General features: G+C 58.0%; 3 protein-coding genes across 9 annotated transcripts; 2 read left to right on the top strand and 1 right to left on the bottom strand.

Annotated features, from left to right (window-relative positions):
- Nucleotides 1-64: 64 nt before the first annotated feature.
- CDC42SE1 (CDC42 small effector 1) lies at nucleotides 65-5258 on the bottom strand. Of its 2 annotated transcripts, none has more exons than XM_087772030.1 (5): nucleotides 5131-5258; nucleotides 1979-2173; nucleotides 1777-1887; nucleotides 1237-1311; nucleotides 65-1098 (listed from the first exon to the last, which is right to left on the bottom strand). In XM_087772030.1, exons 2-4 carry the CDS (start codon nucleotides 2030-2032, stop codon nucleotides 1240-1242), a joined length of 237 nt encoding a protein of 78 aa, XP_087628156.1. In that variant the 5' UTR covers nucleotides 2033-2173; nucleotides 5131-5258; the 3' UTR covers nucleotides 65-1098; nucleotides 1237-1239. The 2 variants fall into 2 exon arrangements, with proteins under 2 accessions (XP_087628156.1, XP_087628155.1); XM_087772029.1 differs by lacking the exon at nucleotides 5131-5258 and adding an exon at nucleotides 4078-4214.
- MLLT11 (MLLT11 transcription factor 7 cofactor) lies at nucleotides 4111-11912 on the top strand. 2 transcript variants are annotated; one of them, XR_015707814.1, is made up of 4 exons: nucleotides 4111-4538; nucleotides 6246-6714; nucleotides 7903-8103; nucleotides 8227-8492. XR_015707814.1 is itself a non-coding variant. In XM_087772008.1 (3 exons), the coding sequence occupies exon 3, from the start codon at nucleotides 10084-10086 to the stop codon at nucleotides 10351-10353; it is 270 nt and encodes an 89-aa protein (XP_087628134.1). In that variant the 5' UTR covers nucleotides 7912-8103; nucleotides 8227-8498; nucleotides 10077-10083; the 3' UTR covers nucleotides 10354-11912. The 2 variants fall into 2 exon arrangements, 1 of the variants encoding a protein (XP_087628134.1); XM_087772008.1 differs by lacking the exons at nucleotides 4111-4538; nucleotides 6246-6714 and adding an exon at nucleotides 10077-11912 and having other exon boundaries at nucleotides 7912-8103; nucleotides 8227-8498.
- A 908-nt stretch (nucleotides 11913-12820) lies between these two features.
- On the top strand, nucleotides 12821-27332 carry GABPB2 (GA binding protein transcription factor subunit beta 2). 5 transcript variants are annotated; one of them, XM_087771984.1, is made up of 10 exons: nucleotides 12821-12905; nucleotides 15231-15293; nucleotides 15555-15694; nucleotides 16388-16555; nucleotides 16708-16902; nucleotides 17289-17439; nucleotides 20494-20607; nucleotides 21989-22174; nucleotides 23655-23788; nucleotides 24618-27331. In XM_087771984.1, the coding sequence occupies exons 3-10, from the start codon at nucleotides 15581-15583 to the stop codon at nucleotides 24903-24905; spliced, it is 1350 nt and encodes a 449-aa protein (XP_087628110.1). In that variant the 5' UTR covers nucleotides 12821-12905; nucleotides 15231-15293; nucleotides 15555-15580; the 3' UTR covers nucleotides 24906-27331. The 5 variants fall into 5 exon arrangements, with proteins under 5 accessions (XP_087628110.1, XP_087628111.1, XP_087628113.1 ...); XM_087771985.1 differs by having other exon boundaries at nucleotides 12822-12905; nucleotides 15552-15694; XM_087771987.1 differs by lacking the exon at nucleotides 12821-12905 and adding an exon at nucleotides 13941-14207 and having other exon boundaries at nucleotides 15552-15694.
- The last annotated feature ends 503 nt before the right edge of the window (nucleotides 27333-27835 follow it).

The raw sequence follows: 27835 nt of genomic DNA, 5'->3' as shown, positions 1-27835 counted from the left end.
ATTTGGCAGCCCCGGTAGCAGAGGAGGGAGGCGAGGAGCCCCGGGCAGCTCGCAGACGCGCTCCTCGGGCCAGCACAAGGGTTTTATTTCAAGGGTGCGTTGTTTTTCCCAGGGGAGGGAAAAAATCAAGCGTTGGCGCTTGGTTACCAACACCGAGCGTGCCGCAGGGCTGGAAAAGCCCAGCTCCGCACAGGAGCATCCCGGCGCGGCGTGGAGCATGGCAAAGGGAAAAGCCTCTGCTGCCCGGCCGTGATGCCCGGCACGTGCTGTTTAATATTTAATCCCGGCGCTATTTAAACTATATACACCCGCGCCTGAATTCGGGAGCCCGAGTCCCTCCTCGGGTCGGGCCCCGTCCTGCCTTGGCCGGTGCCGGTAAAACCCCGGTGGCGATCCCGGGCAGAGGCGACCCCACCACGGTCCTGCCTCCGAAGCGGCGGAGGCTGCCTAGTTGGTTTTTGTGAGCTTTAAAAAAAATAGATCCTAAAAAAGAAGGAAGGTGGCGGTTTGCTGGCGGTGGAAATGCTGGCTGGAGGCACCATGGGCTTGTTGATGGTGTCGGCACTGAGCCGCTGCCGGCCAGACACCGAAGCCTTGGGTTTAATCCCGGTTTTGCACCGAAGCGTCAGGGTTTAATCCTGGTTTTGCTCTTCTACGCCTTTCCGGGAGGGCACCGAATCAGCCTCGGCATCAGGACCAGCCTTGCCGCGATTCCCCGGGGAAACCGTGGCACCGCAGCCTGGCGCCGAGAGGGGCCCATGGGAGCCACCAGCGTGGAAAAAGGGAAAACCGGGAGGATTTGGCACATTGTGGCTGCGCCCAGCAGCTCCTGGTGCGCTTTGGGAGGGCGGCTGCGTCCTTTCGGCTGAAATCCCAGTCCAGCACGAGGTGGGGGCGGCCGTCCCCGCTCCCTCCCAGTGTCACCGAACCGACGCCTCTGGGAAGGAGGAATTTGCCGGGGGGGGATGACCAAAAGCCACCAGGAGCCGGGCGAGGATCGCTCTGCATAAATTACCGCGGGGTTAAAGCGCTCGAGGTCGGCTTCTCCTCCAGCTGGGGGATCGGGCAGTTCAAGTTTGGGCTGAAAAAGCCAGGAATCTGCAAAGTCCAAGAGAGGCCAGGTTACGGAACCGCGCAAGCGGTAGCTCCTCGGGGTGTGTTAATTAGCGGCGGTGCCTCGAGGGGGACAGCGGGTGCTCAGCGCTGCCACAGCTGCCCGCACGGCCGCGTACTCACACGCTACAAGACCCGGGAGCTGCTCCACTGTCGCTCCCGACTGCCCTTGGACCTCATCTCCTGGACAGCGCCGGTCTGCGGGGAGGGTGCAGAGATGTGTCACTACCACCGCGAGACCCGTCACCCAACCGTGCCATCCCGCCACCCAAGCGTAAGACCTGTCACCCAAACATAAGGCCGCTTCACCCTGCCCTGAGACCTGTCACCCAACCAGGAGACTCCACCACCCCAACAGTGATGCCAGTCGCCCAACCGGGAGACTCCACCACCCCTACAGCAACACCGATCACCCAACCACGAGACCCGCCACCCCAACATTGACACCCATCACCCAACCATGGGATCCAGCACCCCAAAAGCAACACCCACCACCGAACCATGAGACCCACCACCCCAACAGTGACACCCACCACCCAGCCATGAGACTCATGACCCCAACATTGATACCCATCACCTGACCATGACACCCACCACCCCAAAACCAACACCCACCACCCGACCTGAGACCAACCACCCCAACCGCGCGCGTGGGTAGGGTACCATGGGCAGGCCTTCGCCCGCGGCCATGTCGCCAGAGCCGATGTGCGTCAGGTGGACGAAGTTCATGGGCTCCCCGATCATGGAGCGGTCGATCCGTCTCCTCCTCTTCTTCTGCAAGCAGATGAAGGCCGTCAGCCCCCGCTGAGCCCGCGGCTCCAGGACCCCAGACCCTCCCCAAACCGGCCCGGCTGAAGCTACTCACGGGCTGTGGCTTCTCTACGACGCAGCAGCCCAGCTTGTGCCAGAAGTCGCTCATATTCGCGGTGGCGTCCAGCTTCCCTCCCTGCCGGGCTGGCTGCCGGGGGGGCCGCGCCGGTGCCGAGACCCCCGCGGGGGGTCACTCCATGGGGATGGGGAGGGGGACGTGGTCGAGGGGGCCGAGCCGGTGGGGACGCACCTGGGGGGAGGCAGAGGCGGGGAAGGGGTGCGTCACAGCTGGGAAGGGTTTGTCCCCAGGTGCAGGGACAGAGCAGATGATGGGGGGACGGGGACAGACGGGCTGGGGGTGCTGGGGTGCAGGGTCAGCCCCACGTCCTGTCCCGGGGCTGCCCCCCTGCTGCCACCCAGGTGATGCATCAGATTGGGGAAACTGAGGCACGGCACGGGGAGGAGCAGCTGGCTGCGGGTTTGAAGGCCGGGCGGGTGATGCCTGCAGTCCTGACTCCCCAAACCAACCCTAAAGTCACTTCCCATCCACCAAACAGAGCCTGAGGCCTCCAGGAGACCCCGGGCATCGCACAAAGACCCCCGAGGGACCCCGGGCATCGCACAGAGACCCCCAGGGGACCCCAGGCATCACACAGCCACCCAGAAGAGCTGTCCCCACAGCCGGGGCAGGATCTGGCCCCGGCCCCCCCCGGTGCAGGGCGCAGCTGAGGGATGCTGCGGCAGGATGGGGGGGAACGGAGGCGGCCGCGGCAAATCCCAACTCCCTGAGGCAGGCAGCTATAAATATCCCGGCCTTTCCGAAAAGGGGCCGGAGGTTGAGCTCTTCCGCTCCAGCTCGAAAAGCAGACGAGGGAAAAATAAACAGGGGCTGCCCGGCCGGCAGGGCTCTACCCCAAACCCCCCCGGCCCCGGCTGGGGCAGCCAAGGGGGGTGTGGAAAGGGGGGTTCACCCCCAAAATGGGTGCTCCCCCCTCCGGCGCAAGGAAAGGCAACTCTCTCACTGCAAAAGCACCCGGCAGCGCGCACAAAACTCACCCACCCACGAAGGGCCGTGGCCTGAGACCAACCCTGTATCAGCCACCGGAGAGTCCCCACGCCGGCGTGGGGGGCAGCCAGCGGCTGCGCCAAGGCAAGGCCAAGTTGTGCCGGAGCTCGGCTGCGGCGGCAGATGGGTGCCGGACCCCACTGCGCCGGCAAACAGGAAAAGTCCCTTCCTCTGCCCCCACGCTGGCGACGCCGGATGGGTCCAAAGTCCGCGGCAGCCGGCCGGCGCTTCCTGCCTGCGGCGGGGAGGAGCAGGGCCCGCGGCTGCTGGGTGCCGGCGCCGGCTGCTCCCCAAAACGGGGTGCCAACCCCCCGCCTTGGGCACCTAGGGATGCTCCGACCCCGCGGGATTGCATCGCCTCGGCGCTGGCCCCGTTCGCAGCCTCGCCAGGGCCAGCGGGCAGGATGCGGCCCCAGGGTGACCCGGCGGCCGCGCAGCACCCGCAGCCCATCCCCTTGGCCTCAGGGTGCCCGGCCGTGCCCGCTCCCCTCCGCCGCCAGCCTGGCCCCGGGTGCCAGCAGGGAGACGAGGTGGGCCGAGGGAGGCCCCCAGCGCCTCCCGTGCCCCTCACCCTGGCCTCCGGGCCCCGGCCCCCCCGCGAGCGCAGCTGCTGAGAACGGGCAGGTTGTGACACGTCCGGGGTGGCGTAAACCGGGGCTGTGCCCATGCCGGACCCGCGCACCAGCACCCCCCCGGGCAAACTCGGCCTCTCCCCCGGGCTGCGGACAGACGGACGGACGGAGGGAGCGGGGCGGGGGGGCTGCCTTTTCTTTCTAGCCCCATTTCCTTAGGAAACGAGGCCGCCAGAGCCGGCCCCGGCCATAACGCCCCGGCTTGCTGCCGGATCCGGCAGTGCGGCGGAAAGGCCTCGGGGGGGGGGGACCCCCAAATTCGGCATCACAACCGGTCCCCAAGGCGCTGGAAGAGCTCCGCAGGGAGCCCCAGGAGTGGGCTCAGCCTCGTACGAGCCACCAGCGAATCCCCGTGTGACACCCCCCCCCCCCCCCCGCCCTGAGGGGTTCAAGCCACCGCGACCCCCCGGCTCGGACCCCTCCTTCCTCCCCCCAAAACCACCCCCCGGCACCCACCGGGCCTCACGTCCTCGCACCCAGCGACGGGTGATGGCTGGGGCCGGATCCGGCCGCTCTCCCGGCTCCAGGCGGCTGTCGGCGGCGGGTCCCGCAGGCCGCAGCTGCCCCAGTTCCGCCCCTCGTGGGGGTCTCACACGCCCCCCCTCACCGCTTGCCCACCCCTGCAACGAGTTGTGTCCGGTCTCAGCCCACCTGGGCGGAGGGGCCCGGCCCCGCGGTGGCCCCGGGGAGGGCGGCTTACGGCCCAGCCCGCGCCGGCACACACAAAATGACTTCCCTGTTGGGAAACCACCGCTCGGCAGCTCTGCGTCACCGGCGGAGAACGGGGGAGAGGAGCGAGGGCGTCTGGGGGGGCCGCTCCAGGCCGCCCAGAACTGGGGTCACCCACCCCAGGGGTGCCCGCTGGGGTCCCCCCAGGCTCAGAAGGGAGGGTGGCGTGGGGGGACAGGCCATGCTGGGTGAGAGCCTGGGACCCCCCCGGCTGCGGGCCCGGGACCCCCGGGATGGGGCGGGAAAGTGGGAGGAGAACCCCCTTTGTGTGGGATGGTGACGGCTGCCACCCCGGGGGCACCGGGTGCCGGCAAGGGTGGGGGTCCCGTGGGGCTCGGCAGGGCTGGGGGGTCCCAGAAGGGCTGGGGACCCCACGGGTCCTCGCAGGGCTGGGGGGTCCCGGTGGGGCTGGGGCTCCCGGTAGGGCTGGGGGGGTCCCGGCAGGGCTGGGAAGCCCAGGGGTCCCGGTAGGGCTGGGGGGTCCCGGCTGGTCTGGGGGTCCCGAGGGTCCCGGCGGGGCTGGGGGTCCCGGCTGCTCTGGGGGTCCCGAGGGTCCCGGTGGGGCTGGGGGGTCCGGACAGGGCTGGGGGTCCCGGCAGGGCTCCCCGGTCCCACCAGGGGGCTGCAAGGGGGGTGCTCCCGCCGCCCCGCTCCCGGGGCCGGGGCCGCCCCCGCCCGGTGCCCTCCCCGCCTTCCCAGGGCGCCCTCGGGGCCCCCTCCGCGGGGTCGCACCCCCGGCGCTCCCGCTCCCGGCCCCGCTCCCGGCGGCGGCCCCGTTACCTGCCCCGGCGCCGGGCGCGGGTCCCGCTGCGGGTCCCGGTGCCGGTGCCCAGCGCGCAGCGGCCAGGCGTGGCCCGGCGGGTGCGGGACGCGGCGCTCCCCCGCCGCCCGGCGCGGCTCGGCCCGGCCCGGCCCGGAGCACAGCTCCCACCCTGGACGCCGCCGGCATTGCAGGGGCCGCGGCCCGGCGGGGGCCCGGGCTGGGGGGAGCGGGCAAGGGCGGGGGTCCCTGGGGGGCCGGGGGGGGCTGGGGGGTCCTGGGGTCCCGGTAGGGCTGGGGGTTCCGGTAGGAATGGGGGTCCCCAGGGCCCCAGAAGGGCTGGGGGGTCCCGGTAGGGCTGGGGGTTCTGGGGGTCCCGGCGGGGCTGGGGGGCCCCGGTAGGAATGGGGGGTCCCCAGGGCCCCAGAAGGGCTGGGGGGTCCCGGTAGGGCTGGGGGTTCTGGGGGTCCCGGCGGGGCTGGGGGGCCCCGGTAGGAATGGGGGGTCCCCAGGGTCCCAGAAGGGCTGGGGGCTGCCAGTAGGGCTGAGGGTCCTGGGGGTCCCGGTAGGGCTGGGGGTTCTGGGGGTCCCGGCGGGGCTGGGGGGTCCCTGCAGTAATGGGGGTCCCCAGGGTCCCAGAAGGGCTGGGGGGTCCTGGTAGGGCTGAGGGTCCTGGGGGTCCCGGTAGGGCTGGGGGGTCCTGGTGGGGGTGGGGGGTCTGGGCAGGGTTGGGGGAGTCCTGGCAGGGTTGGGGGGGTCCCTGTAGGGCTGGTGGTCCTGGGGATCCTGGTAAGGCTGGGGGGGGTCCCAGGAGGGCCAGGGGCCCTGGGGCTAAGCAGTGCTTGGGGGTCCCCGCAGGGCCTGGGATCCTGATGGGGCTGGGGGTAACAGGGCTGGGGGTCCAGGGACTCAGCCATGCCTGGGGGCTTGGCAGGGGCCTCTGGCGGGGCTGGGGGTCCCCAGCTGGGGGGTCCAGGGGCCCCGCATGGCTGGGGTTTCTGGGAGCCCCGGGGGGGTCCCCAGGGGTCCTGGTAGGGCTGGGAGTGCCCAGGAAGACTGGGGGTCCCCACCAGGGCTCAGTTATGCTCCCATTTGCTCCCGAGCCGTATTCCTGCTTTTTCCATGGATGTGCCAGAGCCCTCGGGGGACCGAAGCACCAGAACGGTGGAAATCCCCGGACCACGCCGCAGCCGGCGTCGAGCAGCGTTGCACCACTTCCAGTTCAGGGCCCTTCCGCTTGCACAACATCTGTCTTGGTGCTGCCACCCGCCGTGGTCCTGCCACCTCCGCCACCGCCTGCCGTGGTCCCGCCACCGCCACCCGCCGTGGTCCTGCCACCACCGCCACTGCCTGCCGTGGTCCCGCCACCGCCACCCGCCGTGGTCCTGCCACCACTGCCACCGCCGCCGCCGCCTGCCATGGTCCTGCTGCCGCTGGCCGCCATGGTCCTGCCACTGCCGCCGCCACCTGCCGTGGTCCTGCCACCACCACTGGCGAAATCCCACCGCTCCAGCCACCGGCCAAGCTGGACCGGGACCTCCAGGGCGTCCCCTCCTGCACGTCCCCAGCCTGCCCGGAGGGACGCATGCAGGGGACGCCCCTGGGTGAGCCCCAGAGTGTCCCTTCCCGCGTCAGCCCCCAAATCCCAACCATCCCCATCGCTCCCACTCCAGAAATCCCGAACAAGGCGGCACTGTCCCCGCTCAGTCGGGTCTCTGTCCCGCGCCTGTCCCGAGCCGTCGGGGCGGGATAATACCCCGAGTGTTTGGGACCTCGTTTCGGCTGAAGAGCCCTTTTTTTTTTTGTGCTGCCAGAGGACATTGTCCCCCGCTGCAGACCCTGCAGCGATGTGTCTGCTGCGTCTGGGCAGCCCTCCCAAAACCGCCGGGTCTAAAGCCGCTGCGGCGAAGAGATTTCGGTCCCTGCGGCGCAGAGGGACCCCACGTCGCCGCGGCCCCCATCTCCCCCTGCAGGGTTTGACCCTGGGTCCCTTCTCCTCTCGGGGAGGGACGTCGCAGGTTTGGGTTGTCACGCGTGAGCCACCCCTTTCAGTAGGTGACGCCCCAGAGCGAAGGGCTCGGGCAAGCGGAGGGGTCACATCCAGCTCCCTATGGAGCTGCCCAGGCGAGCTGCACCCCGTAGCCTCGGGGATCCCCAAAAACACAGAGGGATCAGCATCCTCCGCCAAGCCCCCGCTTGGCATTTTCCCGGCTGAGCTGAGCCCGGGTCTATTTAGGAGCAGGGGACATGGGATACTCTTGGCTCATGGTGGCGGCGGGGAGAGGAGGAGGAGGAGGAGGAGGAGGCAGAAATAGCCCGGCCAAAAGCCGAGTGCTGGCGAAAGGACTTGGCACCGGCAGAAATGAGCCACACACAGGGAACAGGGAGGAAAAGGGAGAAAAAAAACCCTAAAGCCCCAAAGGAATGTTGATCCCGGGCAAGGCCCGGGGGAGAGGAGGGCGAGGGCGGCTCTCAGTCTCTCGGGTGTGCGCATCCGGCCTGTCCGCCCCCCAAAAAGGATGTTTCAGGGCCCAGCAGTGGCCGGGCAGGGAGATTCGCAGGTCGGAGTGGTTGCATTGGGGTTTCCTTTGCTGTCCCGCTTCCCGGGGTCACCGTCCCTCCGACACCGCATCAGCGTGGGGGCCGTGGTCGTGGCCGGTGCCCGCGGGGACCGTGGCGGGGAGCGGGGCACAGCGGGGCTGCGCGAGGTGCCCCCCACCCCGGCTCCGAAGCGGCCCTTCTCCCAGCCCTGGCACCGACGCCGGCTTTGGGTGTCTCCTTCCTATTTCTAGCTCCATGTCTGACTTCAGACACAAAGCGGAGGTATTTTTGCCATGCAGCATCAGGACCCAACACCTCCAGACTCAGCAACACCACAAAAAAACCCTTATCCGGGTTTATTTGCACCAAACCTCCCTGCGCTTGGCCCGCAAAGTGTCCTCCTACAGCCCAAGGTTCAGGGGTACTGCGGCACCCCGTTTCTTCGCACACAGGTAAAAAGAAACCTTTGCCAGCCCCTTGGAGGCTGGAAACGGTCCGTTATCTCCCCAAATCCTGAGCCGAAGGCTGCAGGAGTGAATTGGGAATGGCTGCGGGAAACCTCCCATCCTCTGCAGGTTTAATATATCCCCGCCGTGGGGGTCCAGCGCGCAGGATCCCCTCCCGCGCATCCGCGTCGGCCGTCCTCCCCCTCCCCGGCGCGGGTGGGAGCCGCTGACTCATCTGCCCATCGTCTCCCCCGCCCCACGACGAAGGGGAATTCATCGAGCGGCTTCGAGGGGCTGCATTGCAGACCCAGGCGCGCCAGCAGACAAAAGCGACACTGCGACGCCCGCGGCTTCCCAGCACAAAGAGCCCGGCCGGCATCGAGCGCGTCCACCCTCGACAGGTACGGGGTGGCGGGATGCGGGTGGAGGGGGATGAAAAGCAAGAGGATGATTTTTTTGGGAGGAGATTTGGGTGGAAGGGGGCGTTGGCACCCCAGGGTTTTTTTGGGGGGGGAGACAAGAAGGGATTAAGGGGGTGCAGGCGTTTTTGCCCCCAAGGGACAAGCGGACCGCACTGATCCCGGGGGAGATGCTCTTCCTTGGGGGTGACACGCGACGCAGGAGAGGGTTGGTTTTTTTTTTCCTGCATCGATTGCCTTTTCTGGAGATTTGAATTTTTTATTTCTTGTCGCTAAACTCCCTTTTCCCCCCTTTGAAGCTTTAAAAGCCATTGTCCGCAACATCCGTCAGCGTTAAATAATTCGCTGCTGTTGTGCAGGACGACACCCAGGGATATCTCCCCGGGGAGGAGGCTATTTCAAAGCACGGTGGCTCAGCTTACCCGGGGCTGACACAGGAGCCTTTCATAGCCTCCGAGTTACATCGGGAATCTTAAATTTAGCAGCTGGTCCCCCCTCACCGCACGGCCGGGGAGCGAGGGAGGGCGTGATTCAAGGGATGTCTGAATCATCCTGTAGGATTCTGATTCCCAGGGCTTAAAACGGGGGAATCAGTGGGAAGAGGAGGATATCTGGGGTCAGCCAGTTGATTCCCCCCCCCCCCCCCCACCTCTGTTGCCAAATGCACGGAGGTGAATGACATAATTCTGCCAGGGAAAAGCAAGTCAGCGCGGCAGTGACTCAGCTCAGGCCGTGCTGTGCTGGAGGAAAAGCTGAACCACGTCCCCTCCCGCTCTTTCCCAATTCTCCGTGGCTCCGGGTGGGGTTGCGGGAGGGGCGCTGCGGCACGGCACGGTGGGATGGGATGGCACGGCACGGCACGGCACGGCGGGATGGCGGGCACACAGCCGGCACCGGCGGGGCGGGTGGGGCGCAATGGCGGTGCTGAGCGATGCTGCTTCCAGCCCTTTCTAGAGGGTTCGGTCGCGGTCCCCCGGGGCGACGCGATGCGATGCCACGCAAGCTGGGGAGGGAGGGACCCCGCAGGGGACCCCGTCGCTGCCCGCTCCGCGGGGGCTCGGCACAGGGAAAGGGCGAGACCCTCTCACACGGTTCGGCGGACCCCGGGTTCTGCCCCTCGCGGCAGAGCGGGAGGTGGGGGACAGCCCATCTCTGCTGCCCGCCGCTGTCACCCCACAGGATGGGTGTCGGGAGATGCGGTTGGGAAGGGGCTGGCCCCCACCCTTCCTCCCCATGCTCCCCTTTGGGAGGGGGAAACTGAGGCACGGGGCGATGGGTCCCATTGCACGCCCCTCCAAATCACGGCTCCGAGAAGGGCCGTGACCAAGGCCATGGACAAGACCAGTGGCAGGGCTCAGGTCTGCATTTAGACCCAGCCTAGAGTCAAACCTCCAGGTCAGCACACTCTTCTGCCCCATCGACTTTTTTTTGGGGGGTATCCTGTGGGATTTGGTCAATATCGCAACGCCTGAGAGTTTCGGCCGCTTTGGGGCAACTCCCGTGCCTTTGGTAGAGCTTTTCTCCTCCTCTTCTCTCCCCTCGCCCCCTTCGCCTTCACAGCCCCAAAATGCTGGACACCATCAGCAGCCAGTACGATTCCTTCATCTACTGGAGGATGCCGATCCCGCGGCTGGACGTGGCGGAGCTGGAGGGGCTGGGGCTCGGCGACGTGGCCCTCTACAAACCCAAAGGAGGGCTGGGCAAGCTCGCCGGCGAGCGGGATCGCGGCAGCCAGGACAGCTCCGACGAAGAGGACGGTCTGCTGCAGTTCAACAGCTTTAATTTCTGGCGAGCTCCTATCGCCAGCATTAGCTCCTTAGATTTCGATCTAATTTGAAGCCCTCCTTTCTGCCCCTCCGCACCCCCCTGCCCTCTCCCTCTCTGCTAGGCATGTGAGGATTCGGTTTTGTTGTCGTTTTGGAGGTTGGTGTTTTTTTTGTTTCCGGGCAGTTTTTGACATCGTTAATTAACTCAGCAGTTCACCCCAGCCCTGATGGCGACGGGCTCCCCGCAAAGCTTCAACCTCTCGCCCCCTTCTCCCTCTTTTCCTCCCTTCTTGCAGTAGCGCTGGAAACACCGTGCCGGTGCAAGCAGGGGGTAACAGCACAGGGGGGCAAATACGAGGGGAGGGGGCAGAAAGAGCCGCCCCGTTGCCCCACGCCCACACGCGGGAGGTGCTGGGGGTTTCTGCCACCACCCCGCACCCTGCGGCTGCGTGACCGTGGGCGTCCCCGCGCTCTGGGGCGAGCGGTTGGACTCATTTCTCCCATGCTTTTTTAAGAACCTCGTTTGTGCAAAGGGAGCGGCGCAGGACCGATGGGAATCGTCTTCGTTCTGCAGAAAGCATCGTCCCCGCTCCTCTCCCAGGGACGCAGAGAGCCTCTGCGCTCCCCTGGCCCCGTTTCTCCAAAAGCCGCTTCGCTCCTGAACCTTCCCTTCCGGATAATCAAGGTGGAAGAGGCAGGGATGTGCCCGGGACACGAGCACAAACCTCTTTCTTGAAAGAAATCGTCTCTTTGCGCCTTGTGGCTTGAGCCCAAGCAGGAGAAACGATGGCCAGGAGGGTAAATACACATGGAAATGCTGTGGCCTTGCTCGGCTGGGTCAAGGCTGGGTGTTCACTGCCTGAAATGTGATTTTCCTCCCTTTTTTATCCTCCGCGTACTTTATCCCGGTGTGACTCCCGACCTGGACAGAGGCCGGGTACGTCGTGGGGTCCGGATGGGTAACGGGGGCTGAGCTGAAAGATAAGGTGGAGAATTGAGTTTGATCTTACCCCGAAACGAAAACGTTCCTGGTTCCCCACCCAATTGATCGACCCTTTAAAAATAACAACCCAAAAATGCTGCATTCGCTCACGAGGAAGCCTCGCATTTTCCTCGGGGAGGTTTTCACCTGCCCTCTCCGCGGGCTGAGGTTTATTTCTGAGCATCATTGCAAAATGGGGGCAAAAAAAACCCAACCCTCAACCATTTTTGGCTTTTAAACAGTTGTTTTTTTTCCCAAGATTGTTTTCTGGGAGTGAACACGACTGGTTTGTCTTCCCGAACGCGCTTTTTTTGGGTTTAGTTGAGGTGAAGTTGTGATGTGGAGCATCCCGAAACTGCCCTAAGAGCTGCGGAGGGACGTGGCCGGGGGGAGGCTGAGGCAGCACTTAAAAAGCACCCAAAAATAGGCAAATATTGGGAAAACCTGTGCTGTTATGAAAAGGGAGCGCAGCTCTCCTGTAACCTCCAGAAACGCCCCAGCCTGCTGACTGCGAACCACCCGTGCTAAACCAGAGGCGAAAAATGTAAACTCTCCTATGCAGAGCTGTTTGATTTCTGTGTTCCCAGCTGGGAAAACCCGCAGGAGAAGTATTTATTATGAAACTTTAAATAAAATGATTTAAAGACATACGCATTCCTGTGGACACTTCAAAAAATCCACGCGGACTGGCATCAAGTTCTTTCTGTAATTTGCCATTAAATGGTTTTAAAGCTTTTTACAGTGAGCTGAGAACTGACCTGAGAACGTGTACCCGCGTCTCTGCAAATGCTGCAGAGGATTTAAGTGTGAAAAAACTAAGCCTAAGGGATTATTTTAATTTTAGAATACCAAGGATATTATTTAAACTTCAGCTTTTCCAAGCCCCACAGGAAAACGTCCCAGAGGAACCCCAGAGTTTCACGTTCACCTCAGAAGGGGCACTTTGAGGGTGTCAGGGGGCACCTAAGGGGGTAACGCACCACAGAGAGGGGGGCTTCGGCACCCTGAGGGGAGCCCAATCCTAGACAGGAGGGCGCTCAGAGGAAACAGAGACACACAAACTACTTACATACACACAAATATATATATATTTATAGACATATCAAAGGGCCAAGGGCTCTGCGAGGCGCGGGGACCAGCCCCAACGCCTCAGGGAAACACCACCGCCCCAGCCGCCGCCGCCGCCGTTTTATACTTGGCGCCTAAACGCCTCTGCCGGAACTAACTGCGGGGCGCATCACCCCCATCCGCGGTTAGCGCTACCAGCCGGCTCCTATGGCTATCCTTCCGCTAGAGAAAATACTCCCCTTTTAGGGCTCCCCCCTTGCTCACCGCCCTCCTCCAGGCCCCTGGGCGGGGAGGGGGCCGGGGAAAAGAGAGGAATCCGCTAAGCCCGCCCCGTGCCCTCTGTGACAGGGCGAGGGGAGGCCCAATCCGCCCTTCCGACGGCGGCGGCGGCGGCGGCGGACTCTTTTGTTACCGTGCGGTATCCTTCCGCTGCCGCCTCCCGGCCTCGCTTCCGCGTCGGCCATTTTGCGTGGCCGCGGCGGGAGGGGCGGGAACAGCCGCGAAGGGCGGGGGCGAGGGGGCGGTGCTCACGCCGGGAACAGCCGCGTGCCCCGGGGGGGCCCGAGCCGCCGCGTGAGTGGGGCTGGGGGTGGCGTGGGGAGGGGGAACGGGGCGGGGGGGGCCCCCGTGAGGGGAAGGGGTGGGGGGCTGAAGGGGGACCCCCTGAGCGGAGGGGTTGTGGGTGAAGGGGGGACCTCCTTGAGGAAGGGATTTTGGGGGGCTGAACGGAGAACTCCCATGAGGGGAAGGGTTGGGGGTCCCCCCGTGAGGGGAGGGGTTGGGGGTGAAGGGGGACCCCCGTGAGGGGAGGAGGACTGAAAGGGCCCCCCCCCATGAGGGGAGGGGTTGGGGGTGAAGGGGGACCCCCATGAGGAAGGGATTTGGGGGGTTGAACGGAGAACTCCCATGAGGAAAGGGGTTGGGGTTGAAGGGGGGCCCCCGTGAGGGGAGGGGTTGGGGGGTGAAGGGGGACCCCCGTGAGGGAAGGGGTTGGGGTTGAAGGGGGGCCCCCGTGAGGGAAGGGGTTGGGGTTGAAGGGGGGCCCCCGTGAGGGAAGGGGTTGGGGGTGAAGGGGGACCCCCGTGAGGGGAGGGGGACTGAAAGGGCCCCCCCCATGAGGGGAGGGCTTGGGGGTGAAGGGGGACCCCCATGAGGGAAGGGGTTGGGGGGTTAAGGGGGGCCCCTGTGAGGGCAGGGGTTGGGGGACCCCTGTGAGGGGTGGTCTTGGGGGTGCGAGGAGCGGGGACCCCTGTGAGGGAGCAGTGCCGGGGGCCGGTTTGGAGGGGACACGAACGGGCTGTCCCCCCGCTGCGGGGGGCGTTTTGGGGGTCCCGCTGGGTGTCACTATGGGGGGGGGGGGGGCAGGAGGGGCCCTGAGGGGGGTCCTGGCGTGGGACGGAGGGGCCCTGCCCCGGGGGTCGGGGAGGGGGTGGGAGGAGGGACCCTCGTCAGGGGAGCGGGGGGAAGGGGCCTCCTGCCCCCGTCAGGAAGGGGGGCTCGGGAGTTTTGGGGGGTCTTGAGGCAGGTCCGCGGAGCCAGCCCCGCGCCGGCTGTCGGGGGGGGGCGCGGGGGTTTTGAGACGCGCGCTCTTTCCTTTGGCTTCTGAAGTGCAGCACGGGGGGGCTGGAGGAGTTTGTCAACACTAGTCCGAGCTGTGAACGCTGTAAATAACTTAAAGAAAAAGAGAGGGAGCCTGAGACTTAAATCCTCCCTGAAAGCATCCAGCTGGGAAGAGAGCAGGAATGCGAGGAGTGGCCTCCAAATAATTAACGAGTGACAAAGGTTCAGGAGAAACTGATGGTTTTCGTTAATGATCCAGCTTCTCCTTTCTTTTCCAAACGCACCCAGAGCGGTAAACTCCAGTCTCGCAAATACGTAAGCTGGTGGTTAACTTTGTGAACGCAGAGTTCGGTGCAGCTAGTCGTGCCCGGAAAACATGCAAGCGTTTTCAGCGTGGGCAACGAGAAGGAACACATAAAAAATATTCTCTGTCCCACAAGAAGTGAGAAAGAGGAAAAAAAAAAAACCAAACTGGAAAGTCCTAACAGGCAGAGGGGTTGTGGTAGTCAAACACGTGCGTCGTAAATGCGTCCAAGGCCGTGCGCTCCGAGGAGCTGCTCTGGCTCTTGACCTCCGAGCCTCGGGCGTCGCACGTAATAACCGCGCGCTTGGAAAAAGCTGCGGGTGCAGAATGGTCTTGCAAAGCGAGATGTGTTTGTGGGGGGCGATGGTGTGGGCAGTGTATCGCGAGGGGACTCGGGGTTGCTGCTTGGCTTTACCTGTAGCCGGTTCCGCCGGCCGCTGAGGACAGGGTGGGATGTTGCTCTTGCAAGACCAAGAACTAGGAAGAAGCGGCGCTTCCCCGCTCTTTCCTGGAGCTGTAACTGAAGGAAATTGAAGGGAGAAAGGCAGTCGGGCCTCGGTGCTGCGGGAGTCGCTGTTACGCTGGGTGGCACGGCGCCCGTCTGCACAGACAGACATTCCTTTGTAGCCGCTTGCTGGACGTCGTACGTGAGTTAATGGCTAGGCTTTAAAGTCAGTCTTTGATGGGACTGGCCTACCAGCACAACCCTATTGTTGAGAAAAATGCTGTGGTTCACTATTGCCGTCATTACGCTATGCTTTACGTAGCTTGGAATAAATAGAGACGCTGTTGTCCCCTATGTTGAGCACAGCTTTTGGGTTCTGCTCCTTTTATGACCTTGAACAAGTCACTGGAGCTACCGAGGTTTGTCTTATCTTCCACCAGCAGAGAACAGGGACGGTTCCCCCATGCTTGGTCGCTAGTGCTGGGGTCAGAGAGAGCGTCTCGGAGATTAAATCATGTTCTTAAAGCGCTTTAAAAATCAAAGTGATGTTGTGCACGGAGTGTGAACGGCTTTGCCGTTGCTTTTATAGGTTCTGTTCTTGGAACTGGATCCACATGGGCAAGCCTTTGTGTCCGTGCAACGCGCTGTTGAGGTAAGCGGGATTTTGCAGGAGCTCGGGTGGCTTCTGGTGTCTGACCTGGTTGCGGGCTGAGCCTTGATGTTTGAAGGCACAGAACTGAAAAATAAGATCAGCGTTTATGCCTGTTTATTGATGGTGTTGGGCCTAGTTCTGTATGGGAAGACGTTGTGCCCGCTAGCCGGACAGATGGGCCTTAGTTGTACGGCGCTTTTAAAACGTCTCTGCCTCACTGCTTTTTGTCTGTTTGTTTTCCATTTCTTGCTTTTAAAGCAGCTTTCGGCAAATCCTTGTTCCCATGTATGAAGATGTCCTTAGTGGACCTAGGGAAGAGGTTGCTGGAAGCAGCTCGCAAAGGCGAAGATGACGAAGTGCGAAAGCTGATGGCAAGCGGTGCTCCCTTCACCACTGACTGGGTACGGCGGAGGAACGGCCGGTGGTTTTCTGTGTGAAACGGGTTGCGCGCGTGCTCTTTAGGGCTGAACCTGAAAGATACAAATGGAAATTGGAGCAGTAGAACCAGAGTGTGGATTGGCAGACGATGCACCTCTGGATTTCTGTGGCGGGGCAGATTCCAGATGAAGCACTGGAAAACCCAGGACCTTCCTCAGGCGGAGATGAAGTGGCGTTTGTGTGGAGAGCGATCTCTGCCTGAGGCACGAAAGCACGATCGTAGGTGCCGTGCTGTCCCGCGCAGCCCCGTGTGCAGGGCTCGATGCTTCAGAAGGTGCAGCTCCCAACAGCTGAGGTAACTGATGAGTCAGGTCAAACTGGAAGAGGTGTTAAACCTCTCAGCAATAAGAAGTTCTTTTAAGAATGCTTTATTTAATTGTTTAAACTCTCTCAATCAAGAAACTCATCTCTGGGGTTTGTTTGTTTGTTTCCCTAAAAAAACAAAACCCTGAAAACAAATCAACGTTGTTATTGGAAACAATTAACGTTTGTTATTGGATGTGCAGCCCCTTATTTCCCAGTGGAGAAAAAAAGGTTAAATTAATTTCTCCCAGAAGCTTTGTCATTCTAATTACTGCCGGACATACCCGTGGTGATTGCTGCGCCTGTCCTCTCTTGCTGCGAGCTGCCAGTAACTCCTCTAAATTAACACGCAGCTCGGGACGTCGCCTCTTCACCTCGCTGCCCAGTACGGCCACTATTCGACGGCAGAAGTGCTGCTTCGGGCTGGTGTTAGCAGAGATGCCCGGACAAAAGTGGACCGGACACCGCTACACATGGCTGCGGCTGACGGACACACGCACATTGTAGAACTGCTAATTAGGGTAAGCGTAGTAAATTAGGTATCGCTTTAAGGCTGGCCGAAATGGCCCTTGGAGTTAAGTGTTGATGTCCCTGTTTAAACGCTAGCGCAGGCACCACCTCTAAGACGCCGAGAGAGGACGGCGCCCGGCCAAGTAACGCTTCTTTCTTTCAGAACGGGGCTGATGTAAATGCCAAGGACATGCTGAAAATGACGGCTTTGCACTGGGCGACAGAGCACAACCACCGAGACGTCGTCGAGCTGCTCATCAAGTACGGAGCTGATGTCCATGCTTTCAGCAAGTTTGATAAATCGGCTTTTGATATTGCTTTGGACAAGAACAATCCAGAGACTCTGGTAATGCTGCAGGTAGGTTGAGGAAGGAGAAACTTGTGGTAATTCTCTGACCCACGGCTGTATCCGCACTAGAGCGAGAGGGATCCGGCTGTGTCCGATGGGATCGTTTTCTGTTTGCAGAGAGAACTAGAAATACGGAGGTGGATGAGGTTTGTTTTATTTCTAGATGAACCGCCGTGTGTCCGCTAGGCCTCAGCGGGTGATGGGGTTTTATTGCCATGCATCTTGCGCGGTTGTAGTGTAAGTTGCCCAGTTTAGGCAGCAGTTTTGTCACAGCTTTTGCATTAGTGTCCCTGGCGTGATGCAGAGAGAAATAATCTGCCTCTAAAATGTTTCAAGGATGCCAGATACCACAGAAAGCGTGACGAATGTGTGCCTGACCCCGCTCTCTTTCCTAGGAAGCGATGCAGAACCAGGTCAACGCTCACCCAGAGAGAGCGGATCCCGTCACCAACACCGTGACTCTCACCTCACCATTTATTCTTACACCAGGGGAAGTTCTCAATCTCGCCAGTCTCGTCTCTTCAGCAAACGCCAAAACAACCTCAGGTAAGGCTTTATGTGACCTTGAGTGGGAAAGCCTCGAACAAAGTTGCTGAGGCCGCTTACCAGCAGAGGGCAGATGGTCATTTAGTAGAGGAAAAGTGAAATACAGCCAAACACACCCAGCTGCTGCTTCCTGCCCCGGAGTATTTGTGCCGTGGAAGGTAACAAAGCAGATTTCTGGCTGGTGTAAATAAAGGTGGTTCCACGGGAAGTGGCAGAGCTCTGCTGAGCTCAGCTGTGGGTCTGCTCCAGGTCTGCTCCAAGCAACAGAGCTTGAGAAAATGGATCTGGCTGATTGCAACAGAGGAATGATGAGCATTATCGGCTGCGCCAAATCCTGAGCGCTGCGGAGCGGTTGGGGAACGGTTTGCTTTGTTCTTTACTGGCTTCAAGAGCTGAATGAGTGTTTTGCTGTATATAAATGTTGAGTAAGGAAATTGCAGAATAAGCAGGTCTGTTGGGTATGCAGCTTACGCCTTATTTCTTCTGTCCCACAAGTTAGATGGAAACAATTAGGTTCCTCATTGTTCTGTGAGCCTCATTTTGGTGGGGAAAACACTTTTAGCTTAAGGCAGGGTGCGAATTCTTTTTGTGTAATTCTGGTTTTCATAATAACTCTTAAAGTGAATTTTCTGTACTTGGGGAAATCCAAACCATTGTTTCTTTTCAGTCTCAAGGAGGCTACTAAATGCAAGTTTTGTGAAGCTATTTGGCCTCATCCTGCAAACACTTCTGCATGTGAGTAATTCGTTGGTTAGTGGGACTGTTCACATGCGTGAATGTTTGCTTATTAGCTAGAGAGTGCTTTTAAAATCCCGGATGCTGATGTTCTGCAGTCCCACCCAGACCTCTCTGTCTGCGCCTGGCCACAGCGACTTCAGCAACGCTCCAGCCTTTGCTCTCGAAGCTTTCGGGGCTGCTCGCAGCTTTGAGGCGCTGACAAATCCTAATTTAGAAGGGGAAAAATGACCAAGAGTGTTCGGGTTCCATCTGTGAGGAAAATGCAGCGTGACTGGCGCACAACATCTTCAGCCAAGGGTATTCCACGGGCTCAAAGGGACGTCAGAGCCGGGGGGTTTTTATACCCCGGGCGCGCTCTGGCCCCGGTCGGCGTCGCTGTCTCTGCGGTGGATCTGGCTCTGCCTGGAAGCCGGGTGGGAGTCGCAGGGGCCAGTGCCCTGCGGAAAGGCTGTTTGAAAACTGCTGACTTCCAGCTTAAACACGTTCGCAGCCGGTTTAGACCTTCTGGTGCCAGTGCAGCCCTTTAGTTGAAATCATTCTTCTTTTTGCATGCCTCAATCCCTTTGATGTGGAAATCGGTCCTGTCCCCTCTCTGCCTTTGTTTCGCCAGGCTAAGCAGACCAGTGGCCCCGGGTCCCTTGAATCCATCCGTGGCGGCCGCAGGCAGCGCTCCAGATGAGCTCTGCAGCGGCCTTGTAAATCCCCCTCTCGCTCCGCACCTCTCCTCATGTATCCTGCAGCGTAATCGCCTTTTTCAGTGCCACAACGCGGCGGTGGCTTATTGTCCACGTGCGACTGGACTAAAATACCCTGGGTTTTCCCCCCCCGCGACGCTTCAAGCACCGGTAATAGCCGGTCAGCGTGAAAACAGCCGGTGTGTCCCGCTCTAGGCCACGTCAGGAGGTTTTTTTCCTCATTTCCCACAAGAGGGCATCAGCGACTGCGCCTTCATTATAACAAAAATCTCTTATTTAACACTTATAGCTAATAATTGTTCTCTCTCTTAAATTCCTTATGTCTTCTGTTATTGAAAAAGTTTTAAAATGGGAATAAATATCTTTAGCTGGTCTGAAGAAATCTGTTTACAAGCTGCTGCACACAGTCACTAGGCCTGCGGCATTTTCACGTGCCTGGCCCACGGCCTTTTGAAAGTTTTGTTCTTTGAAAATAAGTCTCTCTCTAACCATTGTAAAATCAGGAGCCGGTGAGAAAGAGAGAAAATAGGTTGCAAGGGTTAAGGCAGGGGAACTTTAGATGAACTTCCCTCGGTGTGCTTATAATCTCTTTATCTACGCTGGCAATGAGGTACAGGATCCTTTTTTTTTTTTTTTTTTTTTTTTTTTTAAGAGGAATTGTGGGTTCTGTGCACTGAGTTTGCGCCCGTTTAGTTAATTTCCTGTTCCATTCTTATTAAGCTTGCCTTTGAATGGGGTTACTATGGTCAATTGGAGGAAGAAACATTGTTTTTTGGAACCCAGAAGGCTTGTTTATCTCACTCAAATCAATACCCCATTGCAGCAACCGTGGCCTTTCCGTTACTGAACCTGAGTGGGGAGGAAGAAAGGACCTGTGCGCCCAGCACACACGGCCGATTTCTGCATTTGAGCAAAGGCTCTGTTAGCTGACGTGTGCTAAAACGTGTGGTCTGTGAAAGAGTGCTGAAGACTGTACTTGGAGACTTTCCCAGCTGAGGAAGAACTTGGGTGCTGTAATTCACTCATAATAGCAAGCGAGTCTAATATATTCTGTAGGTTTTGCAATTTTTGAAAGTTCCAGTACGAGGCGAAGCCAAGTAATTACGTGCGTAGCAACCGCTCCGCACAACGTTACAGCAGTCAGACTCCAGCGCGTCTGTGAGTGTCATCAGGCGGCGTGGCTGCATCTTGAAAAGCTGTCCACGTCTCCAGCTCGGAGCGCGGCATGCCAAGTAGCCCGGCAGACAGCCTGCCTTTCTGTAGCTCTTACAATAAAGCTGCAGCAAATCGCTTCACATTTGCTGTTCTTTTTGTTACGCGATTCAGAAATCACTTAAGGAAATATTGGCTTTAAATTCCATTAAAATTATCGTAACATTTTCGGAGTGGGTACGGTCTGACCTGAAGTAGTATCGAAGCCCCTTTTTACAGTTAGCAGAGGCACCCTTCATGAAAAATGATCTGTACCACCTCCCTCTCCCCATTGACCATTGGGAGCCCAGAAAATACTTCGTACCCGATGTGGTGATCTCTAGATGGCAGAACCGTTGCATTCCGACTGCTTTATCCGCTGTTTAGATCTGGCAGGTCCTGACAGTTTGCCCTCGTCTTTCCCAACCAGGTGACTCGCAGGTCTCTTCGGTGCAGTTTTCCAGTTCGACCACCTCCGTGCTTGCCACGCTTGCGGCCCTCGCCGAAGTGTCGGCGCCGCTTTCTGACTCGGACACAGCCACAGGTAGGGGCAGCGGGTCGGGTGCCGGTGCAAGTCTGCGTAGGTCTAGTGAGCATCTTCCGAGGAAATTTAATGCGTGGAAGTGACTTTTCCTCCTTTCAGCGTCAGGAAGAGGTGAGGGTAAATATTTGTGAAGCGGTGGGTTAATTTTGTTTGTTTGTTTATTTAACCCCAGTTCAAACTTACTTAAGAAAACAGCAGCTGTTACCAATAGAAGTAACGGACTTGTTATTAACCAGCGTGTCTGATGCTGACGTCGCAAAACGGTGCTGCTGACGTCACAGCACGGCGCTCTTGATGCGCTTTAACAGTTACATAAAAAAGAAAAAAAAAAAAAAAACAACCCCCAAACCCAGTGCTTCAGAACATATATTTACTTTGATATATAAACGTAGATAAATATTTGTTTAAGAAGGAAATTGTCTGCAATGTTTTCTTTCCCCAGTTTGCTGTAAAAGGTTGGTAATCAACAAAGGTTTGGGGTCTCCTGAGGCTCTGGTAACTTTCTTACGGAAAGGTTTGGGCGTGTTTTGTGTCTGGGGTTTTTTAATGATCTTTTATGGTATGTTTGTAGAGTGTAATGTTTGACCTTTAATTAACTTCAGATTTAGAAGTCTGATAAAGTCAAAGTTTATATAATCCTTTCACCTTGGAATTAATTTACTTCCCCCAAAGCTAAGCATTTTTCCTAAAATCTAGAGACAAGCAACTTGACTTCTTTAAGCTGCCTGTGCCACACCACCGATTCCTTGACCTGCGGCGCTTGAGTGTTTTCCTCTGGCACCCCGAGCGCACGTAGCAGGTCACATCCCCTCTGTTTCCTGCGCTTGCAGCGTACGCCGGGAGCAGGATGCAGCCGAGGGTTTGCAACCCTGATTATTTGTGCGAGCCGTAAGTCACACAAAAAGTGTCCCAGGGAGTTGAACGGGGCTGCGGTCATCCGGCCAAGCTAAACAGCCTCCTCGTGGTTGCTTTGGCCGTGCTCGTGTGGACGAGGCTCTTGAGGCACGCAGTTTTTTGCGGTTTGTCTTCGTTAGAGCTGGGGGAAGGGTCAGGGAAGGAAGCTTTGCAGAGCCAGGTCTGCTTAACAGCTGCCTCCAGCTCCAGGCTTTTGAATTTAATTAATACGCCTGCGTGCTAGCACTTATTAATTTACACAAAAAAATGCTGGTTTTACTCTAGAAGACTTGTTTTGCTAAGGCGTCGTGGATTTTATTTTCTTTTTCCTACTAAGACTTACTGCATTTCCAGATTGTTTGTCATAAGAAGGCATCCCAGGAGCCTCAAGCTGCGTGCTTGAGCTCTTTCACTAGACTTCGGTTTCTATTCAAGGAAGCGAGAAGGAAACGCTGACTTGTTTTTGGCGCTTACTTTATTTCTCAAGGTAAGACGGAGGAAATAGTGGAAGCAAATTCTGTCGATTCTGCCATACAACAAGTGGTCGGCAGCGGAGGGCAGCGCGTCATCGCCATTGTAACAGACGGAGTTCCCCTGGACAGCCTGCAAACAGCCATCCCTGCCGGCGGCCTCAGCCAGCCCTTCATCCTAACCGTGCAGGATGGACAGCAAGGTAAGGAGGAGCTGAACTTGGAAAGCAGCACTGAGGATTAACTTCAAAAAGAAAAAAAACCAACTGCTGCCTGTGAACCCCGGCGAGCCCCGCGAGGCCGGCGGCTGGTGCGATCTGGCTTGTCAACGCCGTGGTGTAGCAGATCCGTGCCTGACTGCTGGGCTGCAGGGGGGTTAAAATGTCTGTGAGACTTACGTCAGCGGTAGAGCTTGCCAGCAACTTGGTTATAGCTTAATTCACGCTGCTACGCTTTAATGTTTTGGCCTTGGCGTTAAAACCAAACACCTTCGGTAGAACGTTGCAGGAGGAGGAACGCCAAGGTAGCCGTTGTCTCTGTGGCAGCCGGGCAAGGGCGATTCCTTCATCTCGTGGCGAACTTCCCAGTCTGGAGTAAATCGATGAAACTGCAACCTGTTACCTTTAGCCATCGCTCCGTCGTTCTTACAAAACTTAACATTAGGCCAGTAATACCAGCTTAAATACACCTTTTCCTCCCGTAACTCCAGTTACACTGCCTAGGGCAATACAATCTATCAGTCTTACAAGGCAAATGTAAATCGTGTTCGGTAAAGCAGGGCAGAGCTCCAGAGTGCTCATACAGTGAACTGTTGTTTCCTCAAGGGATGTAATTCATCAGCCTTGTCTACTACCGACAGTTCTTTGAGCATGTCCTAGGGATACCTGATCATTTGGATTAACGCTGGTGCGGAAAAAGAGGATTAGGAAGCAGAGCAGCTCTCCTGTAACGTGCCTACAGTGTTACAGTGTGAGATAGGTCACATCAGTTCTGTCTGTTTATGGACTTCACGAGTGAAAAGCAATTTTCTAAAGCTGTTAATTACTCAGAGTTGTTTGCCAAATTACTACAAATAACTCCTGGCTTGTAACCCATTCTTAGTCTAAGGAAGACAAAGGGAGAACTGTTTGGGTAGAGCCACCTTCAGTAGCTCACGTGGTGCGTTTCTCCTCCTTGGTTGGATGAATTCTTGCTACTGCCTTCCCAAAGTGAAAACCCATGTTTGCAGATTTAAAATGTGTTTATTCTCTGGAGTATTTGCAGCTCTTGCATGTGCTTAAAGCTGATTCAGAGCTTAGCCACTGGGACTGTCTGTGCTGGGAATTTTCGAGAAGAGCTTTCTGTTCCTCTTGCTTAGCCTGTCTTGGCGATGAATTGCATTATGGAGGCATCAGAACGATAGTTTTTACCTCACGTGTTTTCTAAGATGCAAGTCTTAGACTTTGGATTCTGTCAGCCCCGTTGTGGTCAGATACTTGAGTATTTCAGAGGCCTGAATAAAGAAATCTGGAAGCCTCGTCCAGAGTTTCCCTCCTCTCCAGGAAGGCTTTGGCACTGCTGATCCACAGGTCTCTCTTTCTCCAGAACCACGCTGACACGCTGACTTCAGAGGAGTCTTTTGGGAAACAGCTGTGCAAAAGCATGTCTCGCACTGTATAATTTGTCACCTTTTTAATTTTTCAGTTTTAACTGTACCTGCTGGTCAGGTTGCAGAAGAGACTGTTATTGAAGACAGAGATGACGCAGAAGAGGAAGAAAAGCCGCTGGCCAAGAAGCAAAAAGTGGAGCAAGATGTAGATGACTCCAAGGAAGACAAGGTAGATGCTGCTGCTTGTAACTCTGAGTGCCGCCGTCTCCTGCGTGTTCCTCTGCTGTCCTGAGGATGTCGGGCTCCTGGCCCGCCACAGCCATCTCAGAACAGAAAGGAGCTGCGCCCTGCTCGGCTGAGCCCGGGGACCCCTCCGTAACAAACTCTGCGGGGTGGCTCCCCGCTCTTCCCGCACGCGCTCCTGCGCTGGCAGCGAACACGCAAGCGGTTGAGAGGAGCGATGCTCAGTTGAGAGTAGGTAGGAGGAAAAGAGCCAGCTGAATCACTCCTTGCTGTTTTGCCTGTGCTGAAGCTGTAGCTCAGGGTTTTTAGATGAATCGTGGTCGTTTACTGAGATTGATTAGGATTTCCTGTAGAAGCACAACACGCAGGCTGGGTGTAAGCCAAGTCCCAGCTCTTCGTAAAGCAGCAGAATGACTCCCCCGTCACTCTGCTGGGGAGGAAGAACGTTCTTCTCGATTACCTCTCAACCTTCCAGCGCTAATAGCTCTTTATTTTTCTTGCTGCTTGGTTACACGTGCTTCCAACCTTTGAAATTCGTCGCGATGAGACGACGCGTAGCTCCCCGGCCCACCTCCCTGCGCGCGGTGGGGACGCCCCTGCCAGCCGGTGCGTGCCTCCCTGTGTCCCGGTTGCCTCTGGTGACCTGCGATGAGCCAGCCAGCTGAACGGAACGCGACCCGAGCACGTTTCTAGCGCTGCCTTAGAGCGTTTGGCTTTTGTAACTCCTGCCTGTTGGGAGTGCTTGCGCACCCCGTTTCCTTCGTGTCGCAGCTTGGGTCTCCATCGTGGGCTCTCTCAACTTTTGTTTTCTGTAGGACAGCGTTGAAAGGGAAGCGCTGCAGCAGCAGTTGCAAGAGGCGAACCGGAAGGCTCAGGAATATCGCAGCCAGCTGATAAAGAAGGAGCAGGAGGCGGAGGAGTACCGGCTGAAGCTGGCAGCCATGGCGGGGCAGCAGCCCAACGGAGCGGAGGTGACGGTGCTCGAAGAGGTCGCCGGGGCTGACCCGCTTGTGGTAACCTCGGAAGACATTAAGGAATCGGTGCTGTCCATGCTGGAAACGGATCAGCCAACCGATATCGCTGTGGAAACTGTAACCTCCTAATCCCAGTGATCGACTGGGTTTTGTAGAGGAAAATAACTTTTCGTTGTTTTTTTTGTTAAATAAGGTGCTGTTGGCAAGCAGTGTTGAGAGCAGAGGGCTGCTGGCAAAGCCACCCCATCCCCAGGGGCAGAAGCTTCTCCAGCCGTTCGCGACAAAACTCTGGTTTCCGCACGGTGCCAAAAGGTGCTTTTAAAGCCTGACCTTGAGAGACTGGAAGCTTTTTAACAAAATTTTAGCCAGCGAGTGACCTGCCGGCTTATTTGGTGATGTTGGGGAGAGGAAGAGAAATACCTCCGTGCCCAAGCAGCTGGTATTAGCTCCCAGCTGCCTGGAAATTCCAGCACTGACCACAGACTTTCTGCAGTGGCCCGGGGTGTTCGCTCCCTTCTGCGAAGTCGAGTGACCGGATCTGCACCTTCAGGAGAAGCAGTCTCTTGGGGTGCTGCTTTAAAATCCTCAGAGGCGTGGAAGGGATTTCCCCCTTCAGCTAGAACGTGAATGACCTCTCCTTTTCCTTCCAAAACCGTGAATCTTTTCGATTGAGGCAACCTTCAATGCAAGAGCAAAGGCCGGGCTGAACGTCTGTCAGGCAGAGCGTTTCGCGCTATCAGGGAATACTACGCCTTGCCCTCCTTGTTTCAGGAACAATTTGGGGGAGCGCTTTGTCAGACCCCTTAACCGCCCAAAGGGATCGCCAAAAATTCCTCCTCGGTGTTATGCTGTTTAGTGGAATGTTCTCTTTGACGCTTCTGCGCTGAACGGGAGCGTTAACTGATCATATATGCAAAACTATACGCGCGGCGGTGGCTGCAAGACAGCCTGGGAGCGGAGCTGTCTCTGGAGATACATATGTCACTCTTTCTTACTAAACAGCTTTTATTTTTAAAGATACTAAAACCTTTTTTAACAAGTAGCTGATCCTGTTACTGAAACGTTCGGGTTTTTTTTTACTCTTTGCAGGCCTGTTTAGTGCAGGGATCCGGTTAGTGCAGCGGAGTAGGGGGACCAAGACAGCAGGGAACGGACTGGGAGCACCCCGAGTAATCACACGGAGCTTGATAATGAAAGATTATCAAGTGACGTCTAGAAAAATACCATAAACAAGTGGAGTTTAGAGAAATGCCGTCACGCGGGCTGCGCTGTCGGTCGCAAAAAGGTTTTAAGGGCGAGGAGTGGCTTGCAGCGCCGAGGCCCTGGCAGCTGGCCTGCGCTCCGAGAGTGTCTTCTCGCAAGATAAAAACCCATAGCTCTTGTGGCCCGTAGTTTATTGGTTTGGGGGGTTTTGTCCCAGTTTTGTGACCGTTGGCAGGATTCAAGGGATAATTCAGCGTCATGGTCCTTGCGTTGCGTTCTTCCCTGTTATTTCCGAGCGTGTCCAGATAATACGGTTTTCTGGGGGTTCGGGTACTGCCTTTGTTACCGTTTCTTTGCCGATAGATCAGTCCCATAGCGTGACGTCAGAGACGTAATAGGGACTAACGATTCCTAAAGGTATGAACATACGGTCACGGCTCCAAAGGAATTTCTCACCCCAAGAGGAAACCGCTTCTCATCCTAAAATCCGTCAGTTCCTGGAGGCTGGGCCTGAAAGGAAGGTGGGATCTGCCGAAATCCCGGCGCCGTTCCGCAGCGTTCCGCGGTTGGCTTCGCTGCCGAGCGGTAGGAGAGGAGGGCTGGTGTGACTGTTACTGTAAAGGCTTCCTCAGACTTGCTGCGTTTTGAGAGTCTAAGTGCATTTATTTATAACCAGTGTAGCTATATTTATAAATAAGACTTTTTTTATCTTTCCAAAGGATGTTTTTCGATAAAAGCTTTAATGATTATTTTTTCTGAGTGAATGTTTGGAGAGAGTCGGTTCCTTGTTATTGATTCCTTCGGCGTTTCCTCGCTAACTTCAAGCGTGCGTTAAGTTATTTTCTTGCGCTCCCCAGAACACTGACAATTTGGGTCTGTTTGAACTAAAAATCCACGTCGCAGCGTTCGAGACAGCATTAAAGCAAACCCAGGCAGATTCTTCCAACGCTCGGAAGTGTTTATGGCTGTAAAGGGACGCTGTCAGCTTGGGCTTTTACCTTTTGCCTCAAATTTGTGCTTATTATTTGTAAATTTGAAGAGCTCGCAGCTGTAGTGTATATAAACGCCGTGTTGTGCCTCCGACAGCACTGCGATTCGCGTTCATTTCCATCTTTCCCCTGAAAAGGATCGGTTTTGCCAAAAAGTCCCTTCAGCTGGGGAACAACCTTCCCCTTCAGAAGAGGGAGGGGAAAAAAACCCAAAACCCCGTGGCGCTCCCGGTAGCTGGATGTGGTTTGTAGAGTTGGAACCAATAAAGGCGGCAGTGTTCTTACCGCCGCGCCTCGGGCGGGGGAATCACACGTTAATTTTGTTTTTAGAAACGCTCGCGTACGGGGTCTGAACAAAGCCGAAGAATTTGATCTCTGCCCGGCATTTAGAAAGAATTTAAGCCCGGCTGCAGCCTCTGCTCTGGCACCGAAAGGAGCTGGAGCGTTTTACGCCAAGAGCAGCAGATTTTTGCTTGGTGCGTAGTGGCCGTGGCAGCGTAGGGCTGCTGTGAGCGGGTCAATAACCTCCCACGGGAGCCCGGGCCGCATTCTGCCGCATCAGGGCTTTTCTCACCCGCGCCTTCTCCAGACTCGCGCCGCTGTCACTGGCCAGCGCGGCGTCTGACGAGGTCAAAGGCCGAACGCGCCCCTTCGCTCTTGCAGGCTGCGCTCTTACCCCGGGGGAGAGCAGCCCGGCTCCCCTCCGCCCGTGCGTCCAGCCTGACCTCCCCTCCACCGCCAGCTCGGGATCGCGGCGCGGCGGGAGAACCCCGGCCTGCTTCCCGGAGCTGCTGGGGCACAAGTCGCGGTCTCGGGAGTGACGCGCATTGTTTCCCCGCGCTGGTGGTGGTGGCACGGCGTTGGACG

The sequence above is a fragment of the Nipponia nippon genome, unplaced genomic scaffold, assembly GCF_047370975.1.
Source record: "Nipponia nippon isolate SJK-2023a ecotype South Korea unplaced genomic scaffold, ASM4737097v1 scaffold_36, whole genome shotgun sequence".
NCBI lineage: Eukaryota > Metazoa > Chordata > Aves > Pelecaniformes > Threskiornithidae > Nipponia > Nipponia nippon.
The sequence above is the reverse complement of the archived record's forward strand: the minus strand, read 5'-3'. Positions and strand labels throughout refer to the sequence as shown.